This window comes from Mesoplodon mirus (assembly GCF_964341445.2).
Source record: "Mesoplodon mirus genome assembly, chromosome: 2".
Taxonomy (NCBI): Eukaryota; Metazoa; Chordata; class Mammalia; order Artiodactyla; family Ziphiidae; genus Mesoplodon; species Mesoplodon mirus.
Window position 1 is genome coordinate 182,882,466 of NC_138977.1, and position 22,817 is coordinate 182,905,282.

A 22,817-nucleotide genomic window follows, 5' to 3' on the forward strand; every position below is an offset into this window, starting at 1 on the left:
AGTGTCCTGGGGTTGGGGGTGGGGTTTGGGGAAGGCAGCTGTGGTGATGCAGTCTATAAACAGAAAGGCCGTGCCTAGTCTAGAAAGCTCTGTGTTGCTAAACCATACGGGTTTACATTCACCACATGTCACTATTCTGAAGAATCTGCTCTAACAGTCTACATACAATCTTCTCTTTAAGGACCTGTCTACAAATGTCAAACTTTCCTGGGTTTTGAGCCAAATTCAGTAGTACTTAGGTCATATCCTCACCCAGGAGGAGAAAGCAGTTGTCACTGTCTGGTCCTTAATGTTTCATTTTTGCTTCTAGCTGTCAGGCAGTCTGGAAAGCCCATTTCCCTGAAGTCTATCCCACCACTCTCATTTGATCCCCCATTAGTGCATGGCCCCGATGCTGTTTCTTTTAAAGAACAAAATGACAATTCAATTTCCTCACAGTCACCCCCTGAGCTGTGGTGGGTAGTCTTTGAGCTAACCACCATAAGTCATGCATTTTCTTCTCCTATAACTGGGAAAACTGACCCACATTGGTAAGGATGAATCTTTCTACATCACTCTATATGATAATTTGTCCATATTGAACATAATCGTGGCCATTGGCCTTTTATAGATTCTCCAAGTTTCTACAATCTTTGTTTTTAATTTTTTGAAATGTCATTGATGGGGCCGTGGGAACACTTTAAGCAGCTCCTTGGTCATCATTTCTCTCCATCTTTGAAAGAGTCCTTGCCTGTATACATTTACTTAGTCCTGGCTCATTTTGTGCTTTCCTACCCCAAGCTTGGGTTGACTGCCTGCCAAGCAGCTCAGGCTTCATGTAGCAGAATACAATATTAGATATCAGAATTTGGGTGTTAGGGGTACACATTATATTGTTTCAGATAAACTCTAGTGTTAGGTTAGGGTTACCAGCATTTTAGAGATAGAGCTGGAAAATTACCTTTGCCCTGCAAAGTGCATGACTTCATATTTCATAGCTACCTGTAACTTTACTGAATTTCTATTTGACTTTCTCTATATGAGAATTTAAAAATCTAATCCCTTCCCTCCTTTTTTCTGACCCACCAGTTTTCTCTTTGTCAATGGACTTTCATGCATTATGCTATAGACTGTCACCCTAAATCATGCATTTAAGACACAGCATCACCCCCTCTCTCTCAAATTGGGAATTTGTTTTTATTTTTTCTCTTTGAAACTTGTTTCAAGCATCCTGAAATTGACTTTAAGTTGTGCCTGCCCGGACAATCCTCTTTCTTGTGTCACTGAACACTAAACATTTGAAAGGACAAAACAATTCAAATCTTCCTCCAGAGCAAAACTACAGGGACTGGCCATTCTCTGGGAAACATGACTAAGAAGCCTGGGTCTTCGATGCAGTCCCATGCAATTTTCATGAATAGTAAATAACTAAATACCAAAAGTTAGAGGCTTTTGATATTTATCTAAAATCATCCATGCATTCTTCACTTTTAGGTGTGAAACTTTAGCACAGAATGAGAACTTCTTAAATGTAGTCCTTCTTTCCTTCCAAAACATTTATTGAATACCTAGTGTATATCATGCACAGGGCTCAATGAATAGTACATTGGAAGTGCTTAGTAAATATTTGATTTTAGGAGGAATTAAAAGTTTGGCTGTCCAGTAAAAATCTGAGCAATCTGTAGAAGGTAGATTGCATATGTATGTTGTAATAGCCTAAACTCCACACACGGTCTATATTATATGCTATATCTATGTTTCCTTCCATTAGGATTTCTCTTCTCCACCTTAATTTCCTCATATTTTCACACAAGGTTTTAAGTAGATTTGTTTGATTATCTTTCATTTATTAGAAGAATCTGTGCTTGCACAGAGAGGGAGGTAAATAGTAATAAGTTGCTTTATATAGATTTCACTGAGTCTCCTTTTGCAGTACAGGAAATGGTTCATTCCATAAGTTTAGCAAATATTTATTAAGTAGGTGCTATGTTCCACAGCAGTGAGCAAGCCTGATTTCATGGGGCTTCAATGCAGGGGAAGGCTGAGACAATTTTCAAGTAGCTTCAATACAGTGTGGTGAGAGTTTTGATTGGGGATTTAGAGGTGTGAGCACTCAGCCTGGGATGAGAACAAGCTAAGGGTCAGGGAAAGCTTTGTGGAGGGAGATGCATTTAAGTCAAGATACAGGACTGTAAGTCAACCCTATAAAGCAGCATAGCCTTTAAGAGCAGCCATGTGAATGAAGACACTTTGGCACAACCCAAAACTAAAAGTAAGAGGAATGGTACTGACCTCCCAGTGTTTCAGGGTCGCGCATCGGTAGCTCGCTGTTCCTACGGAGTGGAGTGCAGAAGAGCACCCGGAACGCTTTGGCAGGGATGGGTGGGAGCTCAGCGTTAACGATCTGCCTCCTCCATCTCACTCACTTGTATTTCATTGGTTTCAGTCTCTGCTCCGGATCCTGGAGACCCCCAAAGGCCGTGCTGCTTTCAGAGTCTCCAGTGGGTTCAATGGGCTGCTGTCCCTGCTCTCTGACCTGGAGGGGTCTCTCCGGGAGCCCCCGCTGCAGACCTGCGGGGCAGTGTCCCCCAGCCAGACCCTGGACCTGGTCCTGCACACCCTCTGTGCTGTGTCTGCAGCACTGCACCTGGACCCCGTCAACGGTGACTTCTTTAGGAGGACCGGGCTGTTTGAGAAGCTGGCAGAGGACCTCTGCTTGCTGGGCTGTTTCGGGGCCCTGGAGGAAGAGGGCGCTCCTCCGCACTCCTGGGAGGACACAAAGGCCAGGCCATTTGCCGATTTGACGAGTGCGGCTTTTTCCTCTGCCAGCCCACTCCCACCCAAGATACAGAGCTGCCTCCAGATACTCAGCTTCCTGGACAGCATGGCCCGAGGCACCCTCCACCTGTGCAAGGACCTGAAGGACTCCCCGAGGGCGAGGCAGGAGGCGGTTGTGGACGCTCAGAAGGGAGAAGCCGGCAATGACCCCCAGGGAAACTTCAAGCAGTGGCCAGACCTGGAGGACAGGTAGAGCTTTGCTGCCTGCTTCCCTAATCTGTCATCAGTGTATCTCTGTCTCCCGAGTCCTACGCAGCCTACGCAAACACCCCGCGCATGCGTAGTACAAACTGGGTGTGAGGAACCGTCACGTTGTTACTTATTCTTCAGAGTAGGTGTCCCCGCCTGGCGTTGTTCCAGCAAACAGAACGAGACGGAGTTGGATTCAGAAGCAAAGGAAAGCTTTCTTCTTTTATCAGAGAACGGAGAGGTGCCAACTCACTTGCTCTCCTGACAGGCCAGGGGTGGGGCTTCCGTTGAGGGATCTAGAGTGGAGGGGGCGGGGGCGGAGATCGCAGTGCCGGGTGCAGTGTCTCTGCACACAGCTCACCGCCGCCATCTTGAATTGAGTATCGTGTGCAGCGCTTCTGCACACGATCCACGGGCTGCAGTGTCCCGTGCAGCCGTTCCGCACTAGGAACTCCGGTCTGAGGTGCCTGGTGCGGGTCTCTGTGTGCAGTACCCTATGAGCAAGTGAAACTAGACTAAGCACAGGAGAAGAGGTGAGACCTTATTTTATCACCTAGATTCCATTTTGTTTTTCCTAGGGACCCCAGTGGGCTTTGCTGGTGACAGCAGGACTGTCTTTTCTTTAGATCAAGTTAACTTTGTTTTCAGGCCCCTCTCCCCGTCACCCACCCCCATCCTGAGAACTGGCAGAAAACCAATCCAACTCAATACAGGGCTGGGGGATGCTGTCGGGTCGCAGGAGAACCAGGGAAGCTTACCCGATCTTGGAAACTGAGGGCAGAGCTCTGCTGCCCATAGGCTCACTTTCTTCTTTGTCATCTTTGCTGCTCCTGGGAGCTTTGATGCCTGGGCCCAGCCTCCCTGGTATGCCCGGCAGCCTTTGCCTTCCTAGGTCTTATCTCCCCCCACTGCCAGGGCACTGCCAGGGTGTGGGTGAGGTCCTTGACTTGTAAGACACAAACAACAGCGTCCTTCCCAATCATGGGACTCTTCCTGTTCTTTCTTGCTGCTTCCATTCCCCCTAACAAGGACAATTTCTCTTACTTCTGCAGGCTCATCTCCTCAAGGACCTCATACTTTGATAAACAACCTTTTGCTTTCATCCCTGTAACACAGAATTCCATTAAAGCAGGGGAGCACAAAGAACCCTCCACCCCCTTGGAGCGAGAGGGGAAAAACAAAAGAACAAGGCAACAAAATAGTTGGTGTCTTTTTTTCATTCCTCTGAAGCAGCAATGACAAAACACAAATTAATATTTCAGTAAACTATCCTGCCTGCCACCTCTCCAGGTCATCTTGCCTTTAACACCACAGGACACTCTTCTGAAAGACATTGCACGTGTTTCTCCAAAGAGAGCCCCCTTTGGCCAGACGTGTAGGGGGTTGGTGGTGAGGGGGATGGATGTCAGTTCTCCAGCTACCGCAATAATCATATGATTGTTCCTGTTACATTGGTTAATCTGGTAAATCAATTAGTTTTCTCACCTTGCATTTCTTCACAATTTGCTCATGATATAATTATTGCTAGATTTGATTTTTGAAAAGAATTTTTGTTCTTGAGAAAGTTCAACCTTTCACACTCCTTTCTTGACTATTTTTACTATGAAATTTGTGTTACCCTCATAAATTGGGCAGTGTTCCCTCTTCTATTCTCTGGAAGAGTTTATGGAAAGATTACTATTGCTATTCCTTTCTTTTAAAAATTAATTAATTAATTAATTAGCCGCATTGGGTCTTCGTTGCTTTCTCTAGTTGTGGCGAGCGGGGCTACTCTTCGTTGTGGTGCGCAGGCTTCTCAGTGCAGTGGCTGCTCTTATTGCTGAGCATGGGCTCTAGGCATGCGAGCTTCAGTAGTTGTGGCTTGCGGGCTCAGTAGTTGTGGCTTGCAGGCTCAGTAGTTGCGGCACACAGGCTTAGTTGCTCCGTGGCATGTGGGATCTTCCCGGACCAGGCTCGAACCTGTGTCCCCTGCCTTGGCAGGTGGATTCTTAATCACTGTGCCATCAGGGAAGTCCTACTATTTCTGTTCCTTAGCTATGTGATAGAACTTGCCAGTAAAATCTCAGGAGCCTGACGTTTTCTTGAGAGAAGATGTATTCTTTTTTTTTTTTACCTTTTTAAAAAACAGCTTTGTTTTTACATAATTCACACACCATAAAATTCACCCATTTAAAATGTACAATAAATTTTTTGTATATTCACAGAAATATACAATCATTACCACAATTGATTAGAACATTTTTATCACACCAAAAGAAACTCCATACCCATTAGCCATTATTTTCCTTTTCCCCTGCCCCTACCTCCAGTCCCAGGCAACCACTAATTTACTTTCTGTATTTAGGAACTTGCCTATTCTGGGTATATCATATAAATAGAATCATACAATATGTGATTTTTTTTGTTTCTGGATTCTTTAATTTAGCATAATGTTTTCAAGGTCATCCATGCTGTAGCATGTATCAATACTTCATTCTTTTTATTGATAAATAATTTTCCAGTGTGTATACCACAATTTACTTATACGTTTATCAGCTGATGGACATTTGGATTGTTTTCACTTTGAGGTTATTATGAATAGTGCTGCTATGAACATTCATGTACAAGTTTTTGTGTAGATACATGTTTACATATCTCTTAGCTAGATACCTAGGAGTGGAACTGCTAAATCATATGGTAATTCTACGTTTAACATTTTGAGGAACTACCAAATCATTATGCAAAGTGACTGCACCATTTTACATTCTCACTAGCAGTGTGTGAGGGTTTCAGTTTGAATACCTTCTTGTCAACACTTGTTATTATCTTTTTGATTATAGCCCTCCTAGTGAGGGTGATGTGGTATCTTATTGTGGTTTTGATTTGCATTTCCTTGAAGGCTAATGATATTGAGAAGCTTTTCATGTGCCTATTGGTTATTTGTGTATCTTCTTTGGACAAATGTCTGTTAGAGTCTTTGCACATTTTTTAAATTGATGTAACATTGGTTTATAACTATCTAAGTTTCATGTGTACAACATTATAATTCAACTTCTGTGTATACCATAGTGTTCTCACCACCAAAAATCTTGTTTCCATTCATCACCATACAGTTGATTCTCCTTACCCATTTTGCCCTCCCCCATCCCTCCTTCCCCTCTGGTAACCACTAATCCGTTCATTCTCTGTTACCTATGTGTTTATTTTTGTTTTGTTCTGTTTGTTCATTTATTTTGTATTTTTATATTGCATATATGAGTGAAATCATACTGTATTTATCTTTCTCCATCTGACTTATTTCACTTAGCATAATACCCTCAAGGTCCATTCATATTTTTGCAAATGTCAAGATTTCATATTTTTTATGGCTGAGTAGTATTCCGTTGTGTGTGTGTGTGTGTGTGTGTGTGTGACATCTTCTTATCCATTCATCTGTTAATGTGCACTTAGATTGTTTCCATATCTTGGCTATTGTAAATAATGTTGCAGTGAACATAGGGGTGCATATATATTTTTGAATTAGTGTTTTCATAACCTTTGGATAAATACCCAGAAGCAGAATAGTTGGATCATATGGTAGTTCTATTATTAATTTTTGAGGAATCTTCATACTGTTTATTTACATTCCCACCAACAGTGTATGAGGGTTCCTTTTCTCTGCACCCTCACCAGTACTTGTTGTTGTCTGTCTTTTTCATAATAGTCATTCTAACAGGCATGAGGTGATATCTTATTGTGGTTTTGCTTTGCATTTCCCTAATAATTAGTAATGTTGAACATCTTTTCATGTGCCTGTTGGCCATCTGTATGTCATTTTTGGAATCTCTACTTAGATCTCCGTCCATTTAGAAAATTTTTGTTGTTGTTGAGTTGTATGAGGTTTTTTTTTAAATTAATTAATTTATTTTTGGCTGCGTTGGGTCTTCGTTGCTGCACGCAGGCTTTCTCTAGTTGCGGTGAGTGGGGGCTACTCGTTGCACTGCGTGGGCTTCTCATTGTGGTGGCTTCTCTTGCTGTGGAGCATGGGCTCTGGGCGCGCGGGCTTCAGTAGTTGTGGTACATGGGCTTAGTTGCTCCGTGGCGTGTGGGATCTTCCCAGACCAGGGATCAAACTTGTGTCCCCTTCATTGGCAGGTGGATTCTTAACCACTGTGCCACAGGGAAGTCCCTGTTTGAGTTCTTTATATATGTTTTGATTACTGTAGCTTTGTAATATAATTTGAAATTAGGGAGTGTGACACCTCCAGCTTCGTTCTTTTTTCTCAGAATTGCTTTGGCTATTCAAGGCCTTCTGTGGTTCCATACAAATTTTAGGACTTTTAAATTCTATTTCTGTGAAAAATGTTGGGATTTTGATAGGGATTGCATTGAATCTGTAGATTGCTTTAGGTAATTATGGACATTTTAACAATGTTAATTCTTCCACTACTATGTTAAGTAAGAGTGGTGAGAGTGGCATCCTTTTCTTGTTCCTAATCTAAGAGAAAAAGCTTTGTTTCTCACTGTACAGTATGATGTTAGCTGGGTTTGACATATATGTCATTTATGGCCATTATCCATTTTATTCAGAGTTTTATCATAAATGGATGTTGAATCTTGTCAAATGCTTTTTCTGCCTCTATTGAGATGCTCATATGATTTGTATCCTTTTTTTGTTTATGTGATGTATCATATTGATTGATTTGCAAATGTTGACTCACCCTTGCATCCTTAGAATAAATCCCACTTGATCATGGTGTATGATCCTTTTAATGTATTGTTGTATTTGGTTTGCTAATATTTTGTTGAGAATTTTTGCATCTATGTTCATCAGAGACATTGGCCTATAATTTTCTTTTTTTGTGTTGTTCTTGTCTGGTTTTGGTATCAGGGTAGTGCTGGCCTCATAAAGTGTGTTAGGAAGCATTCCCTTGTCTTCAATTTTTTGGAAGAGTTTGAGATTCTTCTTTGAATGGTAGAATTCACCACTGAATTTGTCTGGTCCTGGACTTCTGTTTTTTGTGATATTTTTTATTACTGTTTCAATCTCCTTACTAGTGATCAGTTTATTCAGATTTTCTGTTTCTTCATGAATCAGTCTTGGAAAGTTGTGTGATTCTAAGATTTTATCCATTTCTTGTAGGTTGTCCAATTTGTTGGTGTATAGCAGTCCAGAGTACTCTCTTAAAATCCTTTGTATTTCTGTGATATCTGTTGTAACTTCTTTTTTGTTTCTGATTTTATTTATTTGAGCCTTCTCTCTCTTTATCTTAGTGAATCTAGCTAAAAGTTTGTCAATTTTGTTTATCTTTTCTAAGAACCATGTCTTAGTTTCATACTATTGTCTTTTTAGTCTCTATTTCATTTATTTCCATTATGGTTGTTATTATTGCCTTCCTTCTACTGACTTCGGGCTTTGTTTTTCTTTTTCTAGTTCATTTAGGTGTAAGTTTAGATTGTTTTTTGAGATTTTTCTTATTTCTTGAGGTAGGACTGTGTTGCTGTAAACTTCCCTCTTATAACTGCTTTTACTGCATCACACAGATTTTGATACCGCATATTTGTGGTTTTTCCAGCTTTCTTCTTGTAGTCGATTTCTAGTTTCATACAGGTGTAATTGGAAAAGATGCTTGATATGATTTCATTCTTCTTAAATTTATTGAAATCTGTGTCCCAACATATGGTCTATCCTTGAGAATTTCTATGTGCACCTGAAAAGAATGTGTATTCTGCTGATTTTGGATGGAATGTTCTGTATTCATTTAAGTCCATCTGCTCTAATGTTTCACTTAAGGCCCGTGTTTCCTTGTTGAATTTCTGTCTGAGTAATCTATCCATTGATGTAAGTGGGGTATTAAAGTCCCCTACTATTATTGTGTTGCTGTCAATTTCTCCCTTTAGGTTTGTTAAAATTGCTTTATATATTCTGGTGTTCCTACATTAGGTGCAAATACATTAATAGTTGTTTGATGATGTCTGCTTGATGGATTATCCCCTTTATATAATGTCCATCTTTGTCTCCTGTTATCTTTTTTGGCTTGAAGGCTATTTTGTCTGATATGAGTATGGCTACACCTGTTTTTTTTTTCTTTTTTTGGCTGCCATTTGCTTAGAGTATCATTTTCCATATCTTTACTTCTAGCCTATATTTGTCTTTAGAGCTGAGATGAGTCTCCTGGAGACAGCATATAGTTGGGTCTTGTTTTTTAATCTGTTCAGCCACTCTGTGTCTTTTGATTGGTGAATTCAATCCATTTACATTTAGGGTGATTATTGGTATATGAAGACTCAGTACTGCCATTTTATCTTTTGTGTTCTGGTTCCTCGTATTTTCATTGTTTCTTTTTTCTTGATTTTCTGTCATTTTAATTTGGTGGTTTTATATGATATTTTTCTAAGTTTCCTCTTTTTTATGTTTCATTTCTCTGCTCTAGATTTTAGTTTTGTGGTTACCATGAGGTTTGTATAAATTGTCTCATAGATTACATAGTTCTTTTTCTGCTGAAAGCGTCTCATCTTCATTTGCCTATACAGATTTTGTCCTTGTCTTCTTCCCCTTTTATGTTTGTTGCCACAAATTATCCCTTTTTATGTTGTGAGTTTATTACCAAATTGAAGTAGCTATAGTTGCTTTTAATGGTTTTTCTCCCCTTTAACCTTTATGCTATAATTGTTTAACAACTTATTCTGGTGAAGAGTTACAATTTTCTGATTCTGTCTGTTTATTACCTACTCAAAGTGTTTTGTACTTTTGCCTTTTTGTTTCAGGTAGAAGAGCTCCTTTCAACATTTCTTATAAGGCAGGTCTAGTAGTGATGAATTCCCTCAGCTCTTGTTTGTCTGGGAAAGACTTTATTTCTTCTTCATATCTGAAGGATAACTTTGCTGGGTAGAGTATTCTTGGTTGACAGTTTTTATCTTTCAATGTTTTGAGTATGTCATTTCACTTTCTCCTGGTCTATAGAGTTTCTGCTGAGGAATCTGCTGATAGCGTAATGGGGTAACTTGTAGGTTACTGTCTTTTTTTTTTTTTTTTCTGATTGTCTTTAAAATTCTTTATCATTGACTTTTGAGTTTTAATATAATGTGTCTTGGAGAAGATCTTTTTGTATTGAGATAACTGGGTGTTCTGTTAGTTTTGTGGACTTGTATATCCAGTTTCTTCCCATGTTTGGAAAGTTCTCAGCTGTTGTTTCTTTAAATAAGCTCTCTTCTCCTTCTGGGATACCCATTATCCTTATGTTGCCTTTTCTAATCAAGTTGGATAGTTCTTGTAGAGTTTCTTTATTAAAAAATCTTATTTCTCTCTCTTCTTCTACCTGAATCATTTCTAGATTTCTAACTTCGAGCTCGCTCATTCTCTCTTCCATATGGTCTGCTCTATTTCCAGTGCTTTCTAATCCATTCTTTATCTCATTTATTGAGTTCTCCAGCTCCAGAATTTCCATTTAGTTCTTTTTTGGAGTTTCAGTCTCTTTGGTAAAGTATTCCTCTGTTTATTAATTTTACTCTTTTTTTTTTTTATTTGTGGATTATTATTTTTTTTAATTTATTTATTTTTTGCTTTATAACAAATTTAATCAGTTATACATATACATATGTTCCCATATCCCCTCCCTTTTGCGTCTCCCTCCCACCCTCCCTATCCCACCCCTCCAGGCGGTCACAAAGCACCGAGCTGATCTCCCTGTGCTATGCGGCTGCTTCCCACTAGCTATCTACCTTACGTTTGGTAGTGTATATATGTCCATGCTGCTCTTTCACTTTGTCACAGCTTACCCTTCCCCCTCCCCATATCCTCAAGTCCATTCTCTAGTAGGTCTGTGTCTTTATTCCTGTCTTACCCCTATGTTCTTCATGACATTTTTTTTTCTTAAATTCCATATATATGTGTCAGCATACAGTATTTGTCTTTCTCTTTCTGACTTACTTCACTCTGTATGACAGACTCTAGGTCCATCCACCTCATTACAAATAGCTCAATTTCATTTCTTTTTATGGCTGAGTAATATTCCATTGTATATATGTGCCACATCTTCTTTACCCATTCATCCGATGATGGACACTTAGGTTGTTTCCATCTCCGGGCTATTGTAAATAGGGCTGCTATAAACATTTTGGTACATGTCTCTTTTTGAATTATGGTTTTCTCAGGGTATATGCCCAGTAGTGGGATTGCTGGGTCATATGGTAGTTTTATTTGTAGTTTTTTAAGGAACCTCCATACCGTTCTCCATAGCGGCTTTACCAATTCACATTCCCACCAGCAGTGCAAGAGTGTTCCCTTTTTTCCACACCCTCTCTAGCATTTATTGTTTCTAGATTTTTTGATGATGGCCATTCTGACTGGTGTGAGATGATATCTCATTGTAGTTTTGATTTGCATTTCTCTAATGAGTAAAGATGTTGAGCATCCTTTCATGTGTTTGTTGGCAGTCTGTATATCTTCTGTGGAGAAATGTCTATTTAGGTCTTCTGCCCATTTTTGGATTGGGTTGTTTGTTTTTTTGTTATTGAGCTGCATGAGCTGCTTATAAATTTTGGAGATTAATCCTTTGTCAGTTGCTTCATTTGCAAATATTTTCTCCCATTCTGAGGGTTGTCTTTTGGTCTTGTTTATGGTCTCCTTTGCTGTGCAAAAGCTTTTAAGTTTCATTAGGTCCCATGTGTTTATTTTTGTCTTTATTTCTATTTCTCTAGGGGGTGGGTCAAAAAGGATCTTGCTGTGATTTATGTCATAGAGTGTTCTGCCTATGTGTTCCTCTAAGAGTTTGATAGTGTCTGGCCTTACATTTAGGTCTTTAATCCATTTTGAGCTTATTTTTGTGTATGGTGTTAGGGAGTGATCTAATCTCATACTTTTACATGTCCCTATCCAGTTTTCCCAGCACCACTTATTGAAGAGACTGTCCTTTCTCCACTGTACATTCCTGCCTCCTTTATCAAAGATAAGGTGACCATATGTCCGTGGGTTTAACTCTGGGCTTTCTATCCTGTTCCATTGATCTATCTTTCTGTTTTTGTGCCAGTACCATACTGTCTTGATTACTGTAGCTTTGTAGTATAGTCTGAAGTCAGGGAGCCTGATTCCTCCAGCTCCATTTTTCGTTCTCAAGATTGCTTTGGCTATTTGGGGTCTTTTGTGTTTCCATACAAATTGTGAAATTTTTTGTTCTAGTTCTGTGAAAAATGCCAGTGGTAGTTTGATAGGGATTGCATTGAATCTGTAGATTGCTTTGGGTAGTAGAGTCATTTTCACAATGTTGATTCTTCCAATCCAAGAACATGGTACATCTCTCCATCTATTTGTATCATCTTTAATTTCTTTCATCAGTGTCTTATAATTTTCTGCATGCAGGTCTTTTGTCTCCTTAGGTAGGTTTATTCCTAGATATTTTATTCTTTTTGTTGCAATGGTAAATGGGAGTGTTTCCTTGATTTCACTTTCAGATTTTTCATCATTAGTATATAGGAATGCCAGAGATTTCTGTGCATTAATTTTGTATCCTGCAACTTGACCAAATTCATTGATTAGTAGTTTTCTGGTAGCATCTTTAGGATTCTCTATGTATAGTATCATGTCATCTGCAAACAGTGACAGCTTTACTTCTTCTTTTCCGATTTGGATTCCTTTTATTTCCTTTTCTTCTCTGATTGCTGTGGCTAAAACTTCCAAAACTAGGTTGAATAAGAGTGGTGAGAGTGGGCAACCTTGTCTTGTTCCTGATCTTAGTGGAAATGGTTTCAGTTTTTCACCATTGAGGACGATGCTGGCTGTGGGTTTGTCATATATGGCCTTTATTATGTTGAGGAAAGTTCCCTCTATGCCTACTTTCTGCAGGGTTTTTATCATAAATGGGTGTTGAATTTTGTCGAAAGCTTTCTTTGCATCTATTGAGATGATCATATGGTTTTTCTTCTTCAATTTGTTAATATGGTGTATCACGTTGATTGATTTGCGTATATTGAAGAATCCTTGCATTCCTGGAATAAACCCCACTTGATCATGGTGTACGATCCTTTTAATGTGCTGTTGGATTCTGTTTGCTAGTATTTTGTTGAGGATTTTTGCATCTATGTTCATCAGTGATATTGGCCTGTAGTTTTCTTTCTTTGTGACATCCTTGTCTGGTTTTGGTATCAAGGTGATGGTGGCCTCGTAGAATGAGTTTGGGAGTGTTCCTCCCTCTGCTATATTTTGGAAGAGTTTGAGAAGGATAGGTGTTAGCTCTTCTCTAAATGCTTGATAGAATTCGCCTGTGAAGCCATCTGGTCCTGGGCTTTTGTTTGTTGGAAGATTTTTTATCACAGTCTCAATTTCAGTGCTTGTGATTGGTCTGTTCATATTTTCTATTTCTTCCTGATTCAGTCTTGGCAGGTTGTGCATTTCTAAGAATTTGTCCATTTCTTCCAGGTTGTCCATTTTATTGGCATAGAGTTGCTTATAGTAATCTCTCATGATCTTTTGTATTTCTGCAGTGTCAGTTGTTACTTCTTTTTCATTTCTAATTCTATTGATTTGAGTCTTCTCCCTTTTTTTCTTGATGAGTCTGGCTAATGGTTTATCAATTTTGTTTATCTTCTCAAAGAACCAGCTTTTAGTTTTATTGATCTTTGCTATCGTTTCCTTCATTTCTTTTTCATTTATTTCTGATCTGATTTTTATGATTTCTTTCCTTCTGCTAACTTTGGGATGTTTTTGTTCTTCTTTCTCTAATTGCTTTAGGTGCAAGGTTAGGTTGTTTATTCGAGATGTTTCCTGTTTCTTAAGGTGGGATTGTATTGCTATAAACTTCCCTCTTAGAACTGCTTTTGCTGCATCCCATAGGTTTTGGGTCGTCGTGTCTCCATTGTCATTTGTTTCTAGGTATTTTTTAATTTCCTCTTTGATTTCTTCAGTGATCACTTCATTATTAAGTAGTGTATTGTTTAGCCTCCATGTGTTTGTATTTTTTACAGATCTTTTCCTGTAATTGATATCTAGTCTCATAGCATTGTGGTCGGAAAAGATACTTGATACAATTTCAATTTTCTTAAATTTACCAAGGCTTGATTTGTGACCCAAGATATGATCTATCCTGGAGAATGTTCCATGAGCACTTGAGAAAAATGTGTATTCTGTTGTTTTTGGATGGAATGTCCTATAAATATCAATTAAGTCCATCTTGTTTAATGTATCATTTAAAGCTTGTGTTTCCTTATTTATTTTCATTTTGGATGATCTGTCCATTGGTGAAAGTGGGGTGTTAAAGTCCCCTACTATGAGTGTGTTACTGTCGATTTCTCCTTTTATGGCTGTTAGTATTTGCCTTATGTATTGAGGTGCTCCTATGTTTGGTGCATAAATATTTACAATTGTTATATCTTCTTCTTGGATCGATCCCTTGATCATTATGTAGTGTCCTTCTTTGTCTCTTCTAGTAGTCTTTACTTTAAAGTCTATTTTGTCTGATATGAGAATTGCTACTCCAGCTTTCTTTTGGTTTCCATTTGCATGGAATATCTTTTTCCATCCCCTTACTTTCAGTCTGTATGTGTCTCTAGGTCTGAAGTGGGTCTCTTGTAGACAGCATATATATGGGTCTTGTTTTTGTATCCATTCAGCCAATCTGTGTCTTTTGGTGGGAGCATTTAGTCCATTTACATTTAAGGTAATTATTGATATGTATGTTCCTGTTCCCATTTTCTTAATTGTTTTGGGTTCGTTATTGTAGGTCTTTTACTTCTGTTGTGTTTCTTGCCTAGAGAAGTTCCTTTAGCATTTGTTGTAAAGCTGGTTTGGTGGTGCTGAACTCTCTCAGCTTTTGCTTGTCTGTAAACGTTTTAATTTCTCCATCAAATCTGAATGAGATCCTTGCTGGGTAGAGTAATCTTGGTTGCAGGTTTCTCTCCTTCATCACTTTAATTATGTCCTGCCACTCCCTTCTGGCTTGTAGAGTTTCTGCTGAGAGATCAGCTGTTATCCTGATGGGGATTCCCTTGTGTGTTATTTGTTGTTTTTCCCTTGCTGCTTTTAATATGATTTCTTTGTGTTTAATTTTTGACAGTTTGATTAATATGTGTCTTGGCGTATTTCTCCTTGGATTTATTCTGTATGGGACTCTCTGTGCCTCCTGGACTTGATTAACTATTTCCTTTCCCATATTAGGGAAGTTTTCAACTATAATCTCTTCAAATATTTTCTCAGTCCCTTTCTTTTTCTCTTCTTCTTCTGGAACCCCTATAATTCGAATGTTGGTGCGTTTAATGTTGTCCCAGAGGTCTCTGAGACTGTCCTCTGTTCTTTTCATTCTTTTTTCTTTATTTTGCTCTGCAGCAGTTATTTCCACTATTTTATCTTCCACCTCACTTATCCGTTCCTCTGCCTCAGTTATTCTGCTATTGATCCCATCTAGAGTATTTTTTATTTCATGTATTGTGTTTTTAATCGATGCTTGATTCATCTTTAGTTCTTCTAGGTCCTTGTTAACTGTTTCTTGCATTTTGTCTATTCTTTTTCCAAGATTTTGGATCTGGGAAATAGAATCTTGGATCATCTTTACCATCATTATTCTGAATTCTTTTTCAGGTAGACTGCCTATTACCTCTTCATTTGTTAGATCTGGTGGGTTTTTATCTTGCTCCTTCTCCTGCTGTGTGTTTTTCTGTCTTCTCATTTTGCTTATGTTACTGTGTTTGGGGTCTCCTTTTTGCAGGCTGCAGGTTCGTAGTTCCCGTTGTTTTTGGTGTCTGTCCCCAGTGGCTAAGGTTGGTTTAGTGGGTTGTGTAGGCTTCCTGGTGGAGGGGACTAGTGCCTGTGTTCTAGTGGATGAGGCTGGATCTTGTCTTTCTGGTGGGCAGGTCCACATCTGGTGGTGTGTTTTGGGGTGTCTGCAGACTTTTTATGAGTTTAGGCCACCTCTCTGCTAATGGGTGGCGTTGTGTTCCTGTCTTGCTAGTTGTTTGGCTTAGGGTGTCCAGCACTGTAGCTTGCTGGTCGTTGAGTGAAGCTGGGTGCTGGTGTTGAGATGGAGATCTCTGGAAGATTTTCGCCGTTTGATATTATGTGGAGCTGGGAGGTCTCTTGTGGACCAGTGTCCTGAAGTTGGCTCTCCCACCTCAGAGGCACAGCACTGACTCCGGGCTCCTCAATTTGGGATGATGTGTTGTCTATTCATGTATTCCACAGATGCAGGGTACATCAAGTTGATTGTGGAGCTTTAATCCGCTGCTTCTGAGGCTGCTGGGAGAGGTTTCCCTTTGTCTTCTTTGTTCTCACAGCTCCTGGGTCTCAGCTTTGGATTTGGCCCCGCCTCTGCGTGTAGGTCGTCGGAGGGCGTCTGTTCTTCGCTCAGGCAGGACAGGGTTAAAGGAGCAGCCTCTTCGGGGACTCTGGCTCACTCAGGCCGGGCGGGAGGGAGGGGCACGGAGTGCGGGGCGAGCCTGCAGCGGCAGAGGTCGGCGTGACGTTGCACCAGCCCGAGGCGCGCCGTGCGTTCTCCCAGGGAAGCCGCCCCTGGATTCCGGGACCCCGGCAGTGGCGGGCTGCACAGGCTCCCGGAAGGGCGGTGTGGGCAGTGACCTGTGCTCGCACACAGGCTTCTTGGCGGCAGCAGCAGCAGCCCCAGCGTCCCACGCCCGTCTCTGGGCTCCGCGCTTTCAGTCGCGACTAGCGCCCGTCTGTAGAGCCCCTTTAAGCAGCGCTCTTAATCCCCTCTCCTCGCGCACCAGGAAACCAAGAGGGAAGAAAAAGTCTCTTGCCTCTTCGGCAGCTCCAGAGTTTTCCCGGACTCCCTCCCGGCTAGCTGTGGCACATTAGCCCCCTTCAGGCTGAGTTCTCGCCGCCAGCCCCAGTCCTCTCCCTGCGCTCTGACCGAAGCCCGAGCCTCAGCTTCCAGCGCTGCGCGCCCCAGCGGGCGAGCAGACAAGCCTCTCGGGCTGGTGAGTGCCGCTCGGCACTGATCCTGTGTGGGGATCTCTCCGCTTTGCCCTACCCAGGTATGTGGGGGGTTTCTTGCCTTTTGGGAGGTCTGGGGTCTTCTGCCAGCGTTCAGTAGGTGTTCTGTAGGAGTTGTTCCACGTGTAGCTGTATTTCTGGTGTATCCGTGGGGAGGAAGGTGATCTCCGCGTCTTACTCTTCCGCCATCTTACCCGGAAGTCTCCTAATTTTACTCTTAAGCTCATTGAACTGCTTTTCTGAGTTTTCTTGTAGCTAATTGAATTTCTTCATGACAGCTATTTTGAATTCTCTATCAGTTAGATCACAATCTTCTGTGACTTTAGGTTTTACAGAGTTGTTATTTTCTTTTTGTGATACTGTGTTTTCATGGTCCTTAATGAGTTGTTCCTCTGCCGGTGCATTTGAAGGAGCAAACTCCTTTCTTATTTAGGTAAAGTTTTTTTACTTTGATTCTAACAGTTCAAGTTCTTAATTAAAGGCCTTTCTTTTTGTTTTTCAGTAGGTGGTGCTATAGCCCGAGTTTTTGTTTCTCTTGCGTGGCCTCCGGCTATATTCGAGAACCAGCATTTTCCACCCTCCAGCACCTCTGCCAGAGGTGTCTCTGGTGTCCTCATTGCCACTGCTTGTGCCTTGCTGCTGCCAGTGTTGCTGCTGTCACTGGTATTTCCGCCTGGGACACTGGGATGGCAGGCACCTCTACCATGTCTGGGGGTACCTGGGTCACGGACACTGCTGCCCCAGTGGGGAAGGGGAGAGGCCAGCGTCATGGGCACCGTGGCTGCCTCCAGGGTTGTTGGGTTGGTGGGTGCTGCTGTCATTGGTAGGAGTGGGGGAGGCTGGAGTTGCGGGTGCTGCTTTGGCTGGAGCGACCGGGGTCATGGGTCCTGCCACCACTGCTGTCCGGCTCCCTGTGGCTATGGGTGCCATTGTGGCTGGGAGGCCTAGGTCTCATGTGCCACCTCTGTTGCTGCTACCAGGTTCCCTGGGGCTGCAGACTCAGCCGCTGTGGCCAGGGGCCAGGATCCCAGCACTGCCTCTGCTCGTCCCTGGTTCTGCCTCCTCTGTGTGTCCCAATTCACCCACCTTCAGATGTACAGATGTATGGATCTCTCCAGCATCCCGCTGTGTTGGGCAGAGAAAGCTTTCTGGAGTTAGGAATGTTTCACTAGTTGTAGACTGAAGGGGAGAGACAAAGGGAGCTTTTCACACCATAATGGTGTTGATGTCACCTCTGCAAAGATTTATTTTTGTGAGAATAAATTTCAATTTATTCTTGCATGATTCATAGTAAGTTATTTTTCAAGTTTATTGTTCTCATTTCACCTGTTTTAATTTATTGGCATAAGACCATTCACAATATCCTTTTAACTTTTTATTCCTAACACTATCATTTGTGTATTCTTTCTCTTTTGCCTGCAGCACCCCAGCGTTCTTGGCAGAGGTTAATTTATTAGTGTGTCTGTGAACCAGTGTTCAGCTTTTCCTGTCTCATACATGGATTTTCTTTTTCTTTTTTTGTTCTTATTATTTCCTTCCACTTTCTTTGGATTTATTCTAGTATTCTTTTTCTTAATTTAATTGTTACGAGACCAATTTTAAGTCCTCTTTTAAAATATAGATTTCCTTTTAACTATTACTTTAGTTCCATCACACAAGTTTTATTATGTCAAATTTTCAATATAATTTACTGCTAAGTATTTTCTAATTTCCCTTATGACTTACAGGTTTACTCTTGAATCTTATTTGAATTATAAATTTCCAAAGTTAGAGTATTTTTGATCATCTTTTTGTTACTGACTTCTAACTTTGTCATCTTGAAACAAAGTGGACTGTATGATGCTAATCCTTTGAAATTAGTTGAGCTTGACTTTTTGTCCCCAATGTGGTAAATTTTCATAAATATTCCTGGGTGCTTGAAAATAATACACATTTCCCAATTGTTAGGTTCAATGCTCTATTTATGTCCTCTAGATGAAATTTGTCAATTGTTCAAATTTTAAGATTGTTGACATATCAGCTACTAAGATATGTTAAATATCTTTCATTATAATGGTAGCTTTGTCAATATCTGTTAATTTTTTAAAATAAATTTATTTATTTATTTATTTATTTTTGGCTGCGTTAGGTCTTCATTGCTGTGCCTCGACTTTCTCTAGTTGCGGAGAGCAGGGGCTACTCTTCGTTGCATTGCGCGGGCTTCTCATTGCGGTGGCTTCTCTTATTGTGGAGCATGGGCTCTAGGCGTGCAGGCTTCAGTAGTTGTGGCGCATGGGCTCATTAGTTGTGGCTTGCAGGCTCTAGAGCACAGGCTCAGTAGTTGGGGCGCATGGGCTTATTTGCTTCGCGGCATGTGGGATCTTCCTGGACCAGGGATTGAATCCATGTCCCCTGCATTGGCAGGCGGATACTTAACCACTGCAGCACCAGGGAAGTCCCAATATCTGTTAGCTTTTGCCTTACGTATATCTGAGGCTATTAGAATCACAGACATTTATAATTTTTCCATCATCTAGAGGTATCAAAGTTTTTATCATTATATGATGACCTTCTTAATCTCCATTAGAACATAACAACTTTATCTAATAATAATAAGGCTACACCAGTGTTCTTTTGGTTAGTATGTGCCTGAATTATTTTTTATTCTTTAAGCTTTCTGTGTCCTCATGCTTTAGGTATTTTTCCTGTAAACAGTAAAGAGCTATTTTTTTTAATGTGTATTTTAAACTGAAGTTTCCTTGTTTCTTTGTGTTGTTGATGATTTTTAATTGTGAGTCTTGCTCCAAGATTTTCCTTTTCCTAGACTCCATGCAGTCCATCCTTATTCTGGCCATCCTGCCTTTCTGCAGACACAGCAATGCCTCAGTGAGGCTGCAGCTGCCCTTTGTAGCTAGGCCTTGGTCAGATTCCAGGCCCTTCTCTTCTTGCTTTGTCTTGGGAGAATTCTCTTTCTGAGGTCCCCTGATCTCTCTATTCCAGGGGCAGAGGGTTCTCTGAGGAGGCCTTTGTCTTGGCCATCTGGACAGCATGCACCTTAACTTAGGATCTCAGTGTTGAACCTTGTTCTACTTATCCTACCAGCTTTTAGAGGGCAGGGAAGTATTTGTCAGCATCAAAAACATTTAGTAAGTGGTATTAGGTGATGAAAAGCAATAGTCACTTGTTGAATGTCTCTGGAGACTGAGCACCAATGACTTATTTTCATTTAATTCCCTCTCAAATTGTAGCATTTTACCAATAAAGAAATGGAGGCTGAGAAAGGATAAGAAACATGGTTGAAAGTTAACACCTAGTAAGTGATGGAGCAAAACTCTGAACTCAGGTCTACCTCCAAAGCCTCTGTGTGTGCTTCTGAGTATCTGTATGTGTGTGTATGTGTGGTGTGTGTATGTGTGTGTGTGTATTTGTCCTGCTTTTTTCTGGATGCTTCCACAGTAATAGTGATGATTTGCTTGTTCTGCCACAATAGACTGAAGTTTAAGGTTTGGGCTCTAACTTGTAGATGGCATCAGGCCTGATTCTTTACAGATAACTCCTGTGTCAAATGTCATCCTGGTTTCACAATGAGTAATTTTTAAATGTACAAGAATCAGATTTCATAAATAGAGCAGTTTTTTGGTCTTTAAAAGAAATACATCAACCTTGACCTTCCCTAATGGTTAGAAAAGGAGAAGTGAAACCCCAGCCTCTCCTGAGAGTGTCTGTGGGGTGAAGGACAAGGCAGTGGGCTGGGCATGGTGGACAGGGTGCTCATCCATGCCCACCACTGACACGTGGCAGCCCGTTGGGCAAGCAGCTTGGCTTAGACCTGTCCATACACAGTGGGCTGTGGTGTCCAGAAGGAAGACAGAGGCTGTGGGCCTTAGACTCAGGCCTGTGTGCTCTACCCGTTAGTGTTCCTTGGGCCTTTTACTTTATCTCACTGAGCTTTGATTTCCCAATTCAAATGCGGGGATAATAAGAGTATCCACATTGAGGGGTGTTGTGAGGTGAGGACTGGAGATGATAATGGTGATAGTTAGATAATGGTCACAGCTGCCGTTTACTGAGCACCTGTGTGCCAGATGCTGTGCTTTGCTTTCACAAGCATTAGATAATCTATGTAATTACGATTAAGTAGCATTTTTCACAAAATAGAAGATATATATTATATAAATCCCAAAATATATAATGAGATTCCCAAGATACAGAATATTCAATCTCTATGAAACATAATACACACATCACCTCCTTCACAGCACTGTGACACACATACACCCCATGCACACAGCATACACACACACACACACACACACGTGCACACACACTCTCTCTCTCTACAGTGGAGCTCAATAAATGGCAGCTGTGGTTGTGATTAATCATGCAGACCTTCTCTGGTATTTACCAGATCCTGCTACCTGGGAAGGATGTCATCCTTCTAGGCCAGCCAGTCCACAGTGTGGGTCTGGAGAAGGTGGAGAGGGCAGCGAGTCAAGTATTTTTTTTAATTAATTAATTAATTTATTTATTTTTGGCTGTGTTGGCTCTTCATTGCTGCTCACGGGCTTTCTCTAGTTGCTGCGAGCAGGGGCTACTCTTCACTGCAGTGCGCGGGCTTCTCATTGCGGTGGCTTCTCATGTTGCAGAGCATGGGCTCTAGGTGCACAGGCTTCAGTACTTGTGGCTCGCAGGCCCAGTAGTTGTGGCTTGCAGTCTCTAGAGCACAGGCTCAGTAGTAGTAGTGCACGGGCTTAGTTGTTCCTCAGCATGTGGGATCTTCCCAGACCAGGGCTCGAACCCATGTTCCCTGCATTGGCGGCAGATTCTTAACCACTGCGCCACCAGGGAAGTCCCTCAAGCATTTTTTTTAATCATGGAAGGATATTGAATATTGTCAGATGTTTTTTTCTATATCAGTTTAGGTGATTGTTTGGTTTTTTTCCTTTGTTTATTAATGTGGTGTATTGCGTTGATTGGGTTTTTTTTATGTTGAACCACTCTTGCATTCCTGGGATCTTAATCATGGTATATAATCCTTTAAATATACTGTTGGATTTGGTTTGCTAGTTTTTTGTTGAGGATTTTTGCATGTATACTGATGAGGGATATTGGTCTCTTCTTTTCTTTGTGTGGCTTTAGTATCAGAGTAATAATACAGGCTTCCTTGCTGTTCCCTGAACATGCCAGACATACTCCCGCTCTGGGGGCTTTTGCACTGGCTATTCCCTTTGCTTAAAATGCTTTTCCCCTGGATATCTGCATCCCTTTTTTCAAGTCCACCCAAATGTTACCTTCTCAGACAAGCCCACCCTGCCCCCCAAATTAAAATTGTAAATTGTTTCCTTCTTACATCCTAACGCTCTTGATTCTTCCTCTGCTTTAATTTTTTTTTTGCAGTAATATTTATCACCTTTCTTCATAATATGTAATTTGCTTATTCATTATTCTATTACATTAATATACTATGTTATAATAATATATGATATATATTATACAATACTATATATAGTATAGTGTAAATTATATAACAACAATAATTTTTATTATTTATAATTTACCTATTTATTGTGTTTACCTTTACTGTCTCTACCCTTCTTCTCACATATCAGGTATGGGTTTTACTTTGTTTAGTTTATAGATGTATCCAAAATGCCAGGAAAATACTTAGGTCAATAAATATTTGTTCAGTTGAATTGGATAAATTAACACCAAATGTTAGAAGCACTCCTGGCACCTTAGCCATTCTTCAGGGCTGGTGGTGCCAAGAACAGTCTCACTGTGGGTGGGAAATTCAGTGCTAGAGGCAGGATGTTTGAAAATCAACTGTTTGTGATTTGGGATCAGTCTCGTGACTTTTTCTTTCTTTCTTCTTATTATTTTTCCAATTAACATACAGTAAAAGTCCCTTTCTTGGTGTAGAGTTCTTTGGGTTTTAATT

General features: G+C 40.8%; 1 protein-coding gene across 1 annotated transcript in view; it reads left to right on the forward strand.

The window, feature by feature from the left end:
* WDFY4 (WDFY family member 4) overlaps window positions 1-22,817 on the forward strand; it is a 294,420-nt gene that overhangs the window by 46,786 nt on the left and 224,817 nt on the right. The window contains exon 12 of the mRNA XM_082637674.1: window positions 2,426-3,006. Within this exon, the coding sequence (XP_082493800.1) occupies window positions 2,426-3,006 (581 nt within the window). The remainder of the gene's footprint in view (window positions 1-2,425; window positions 3,007-22,817) is intronic.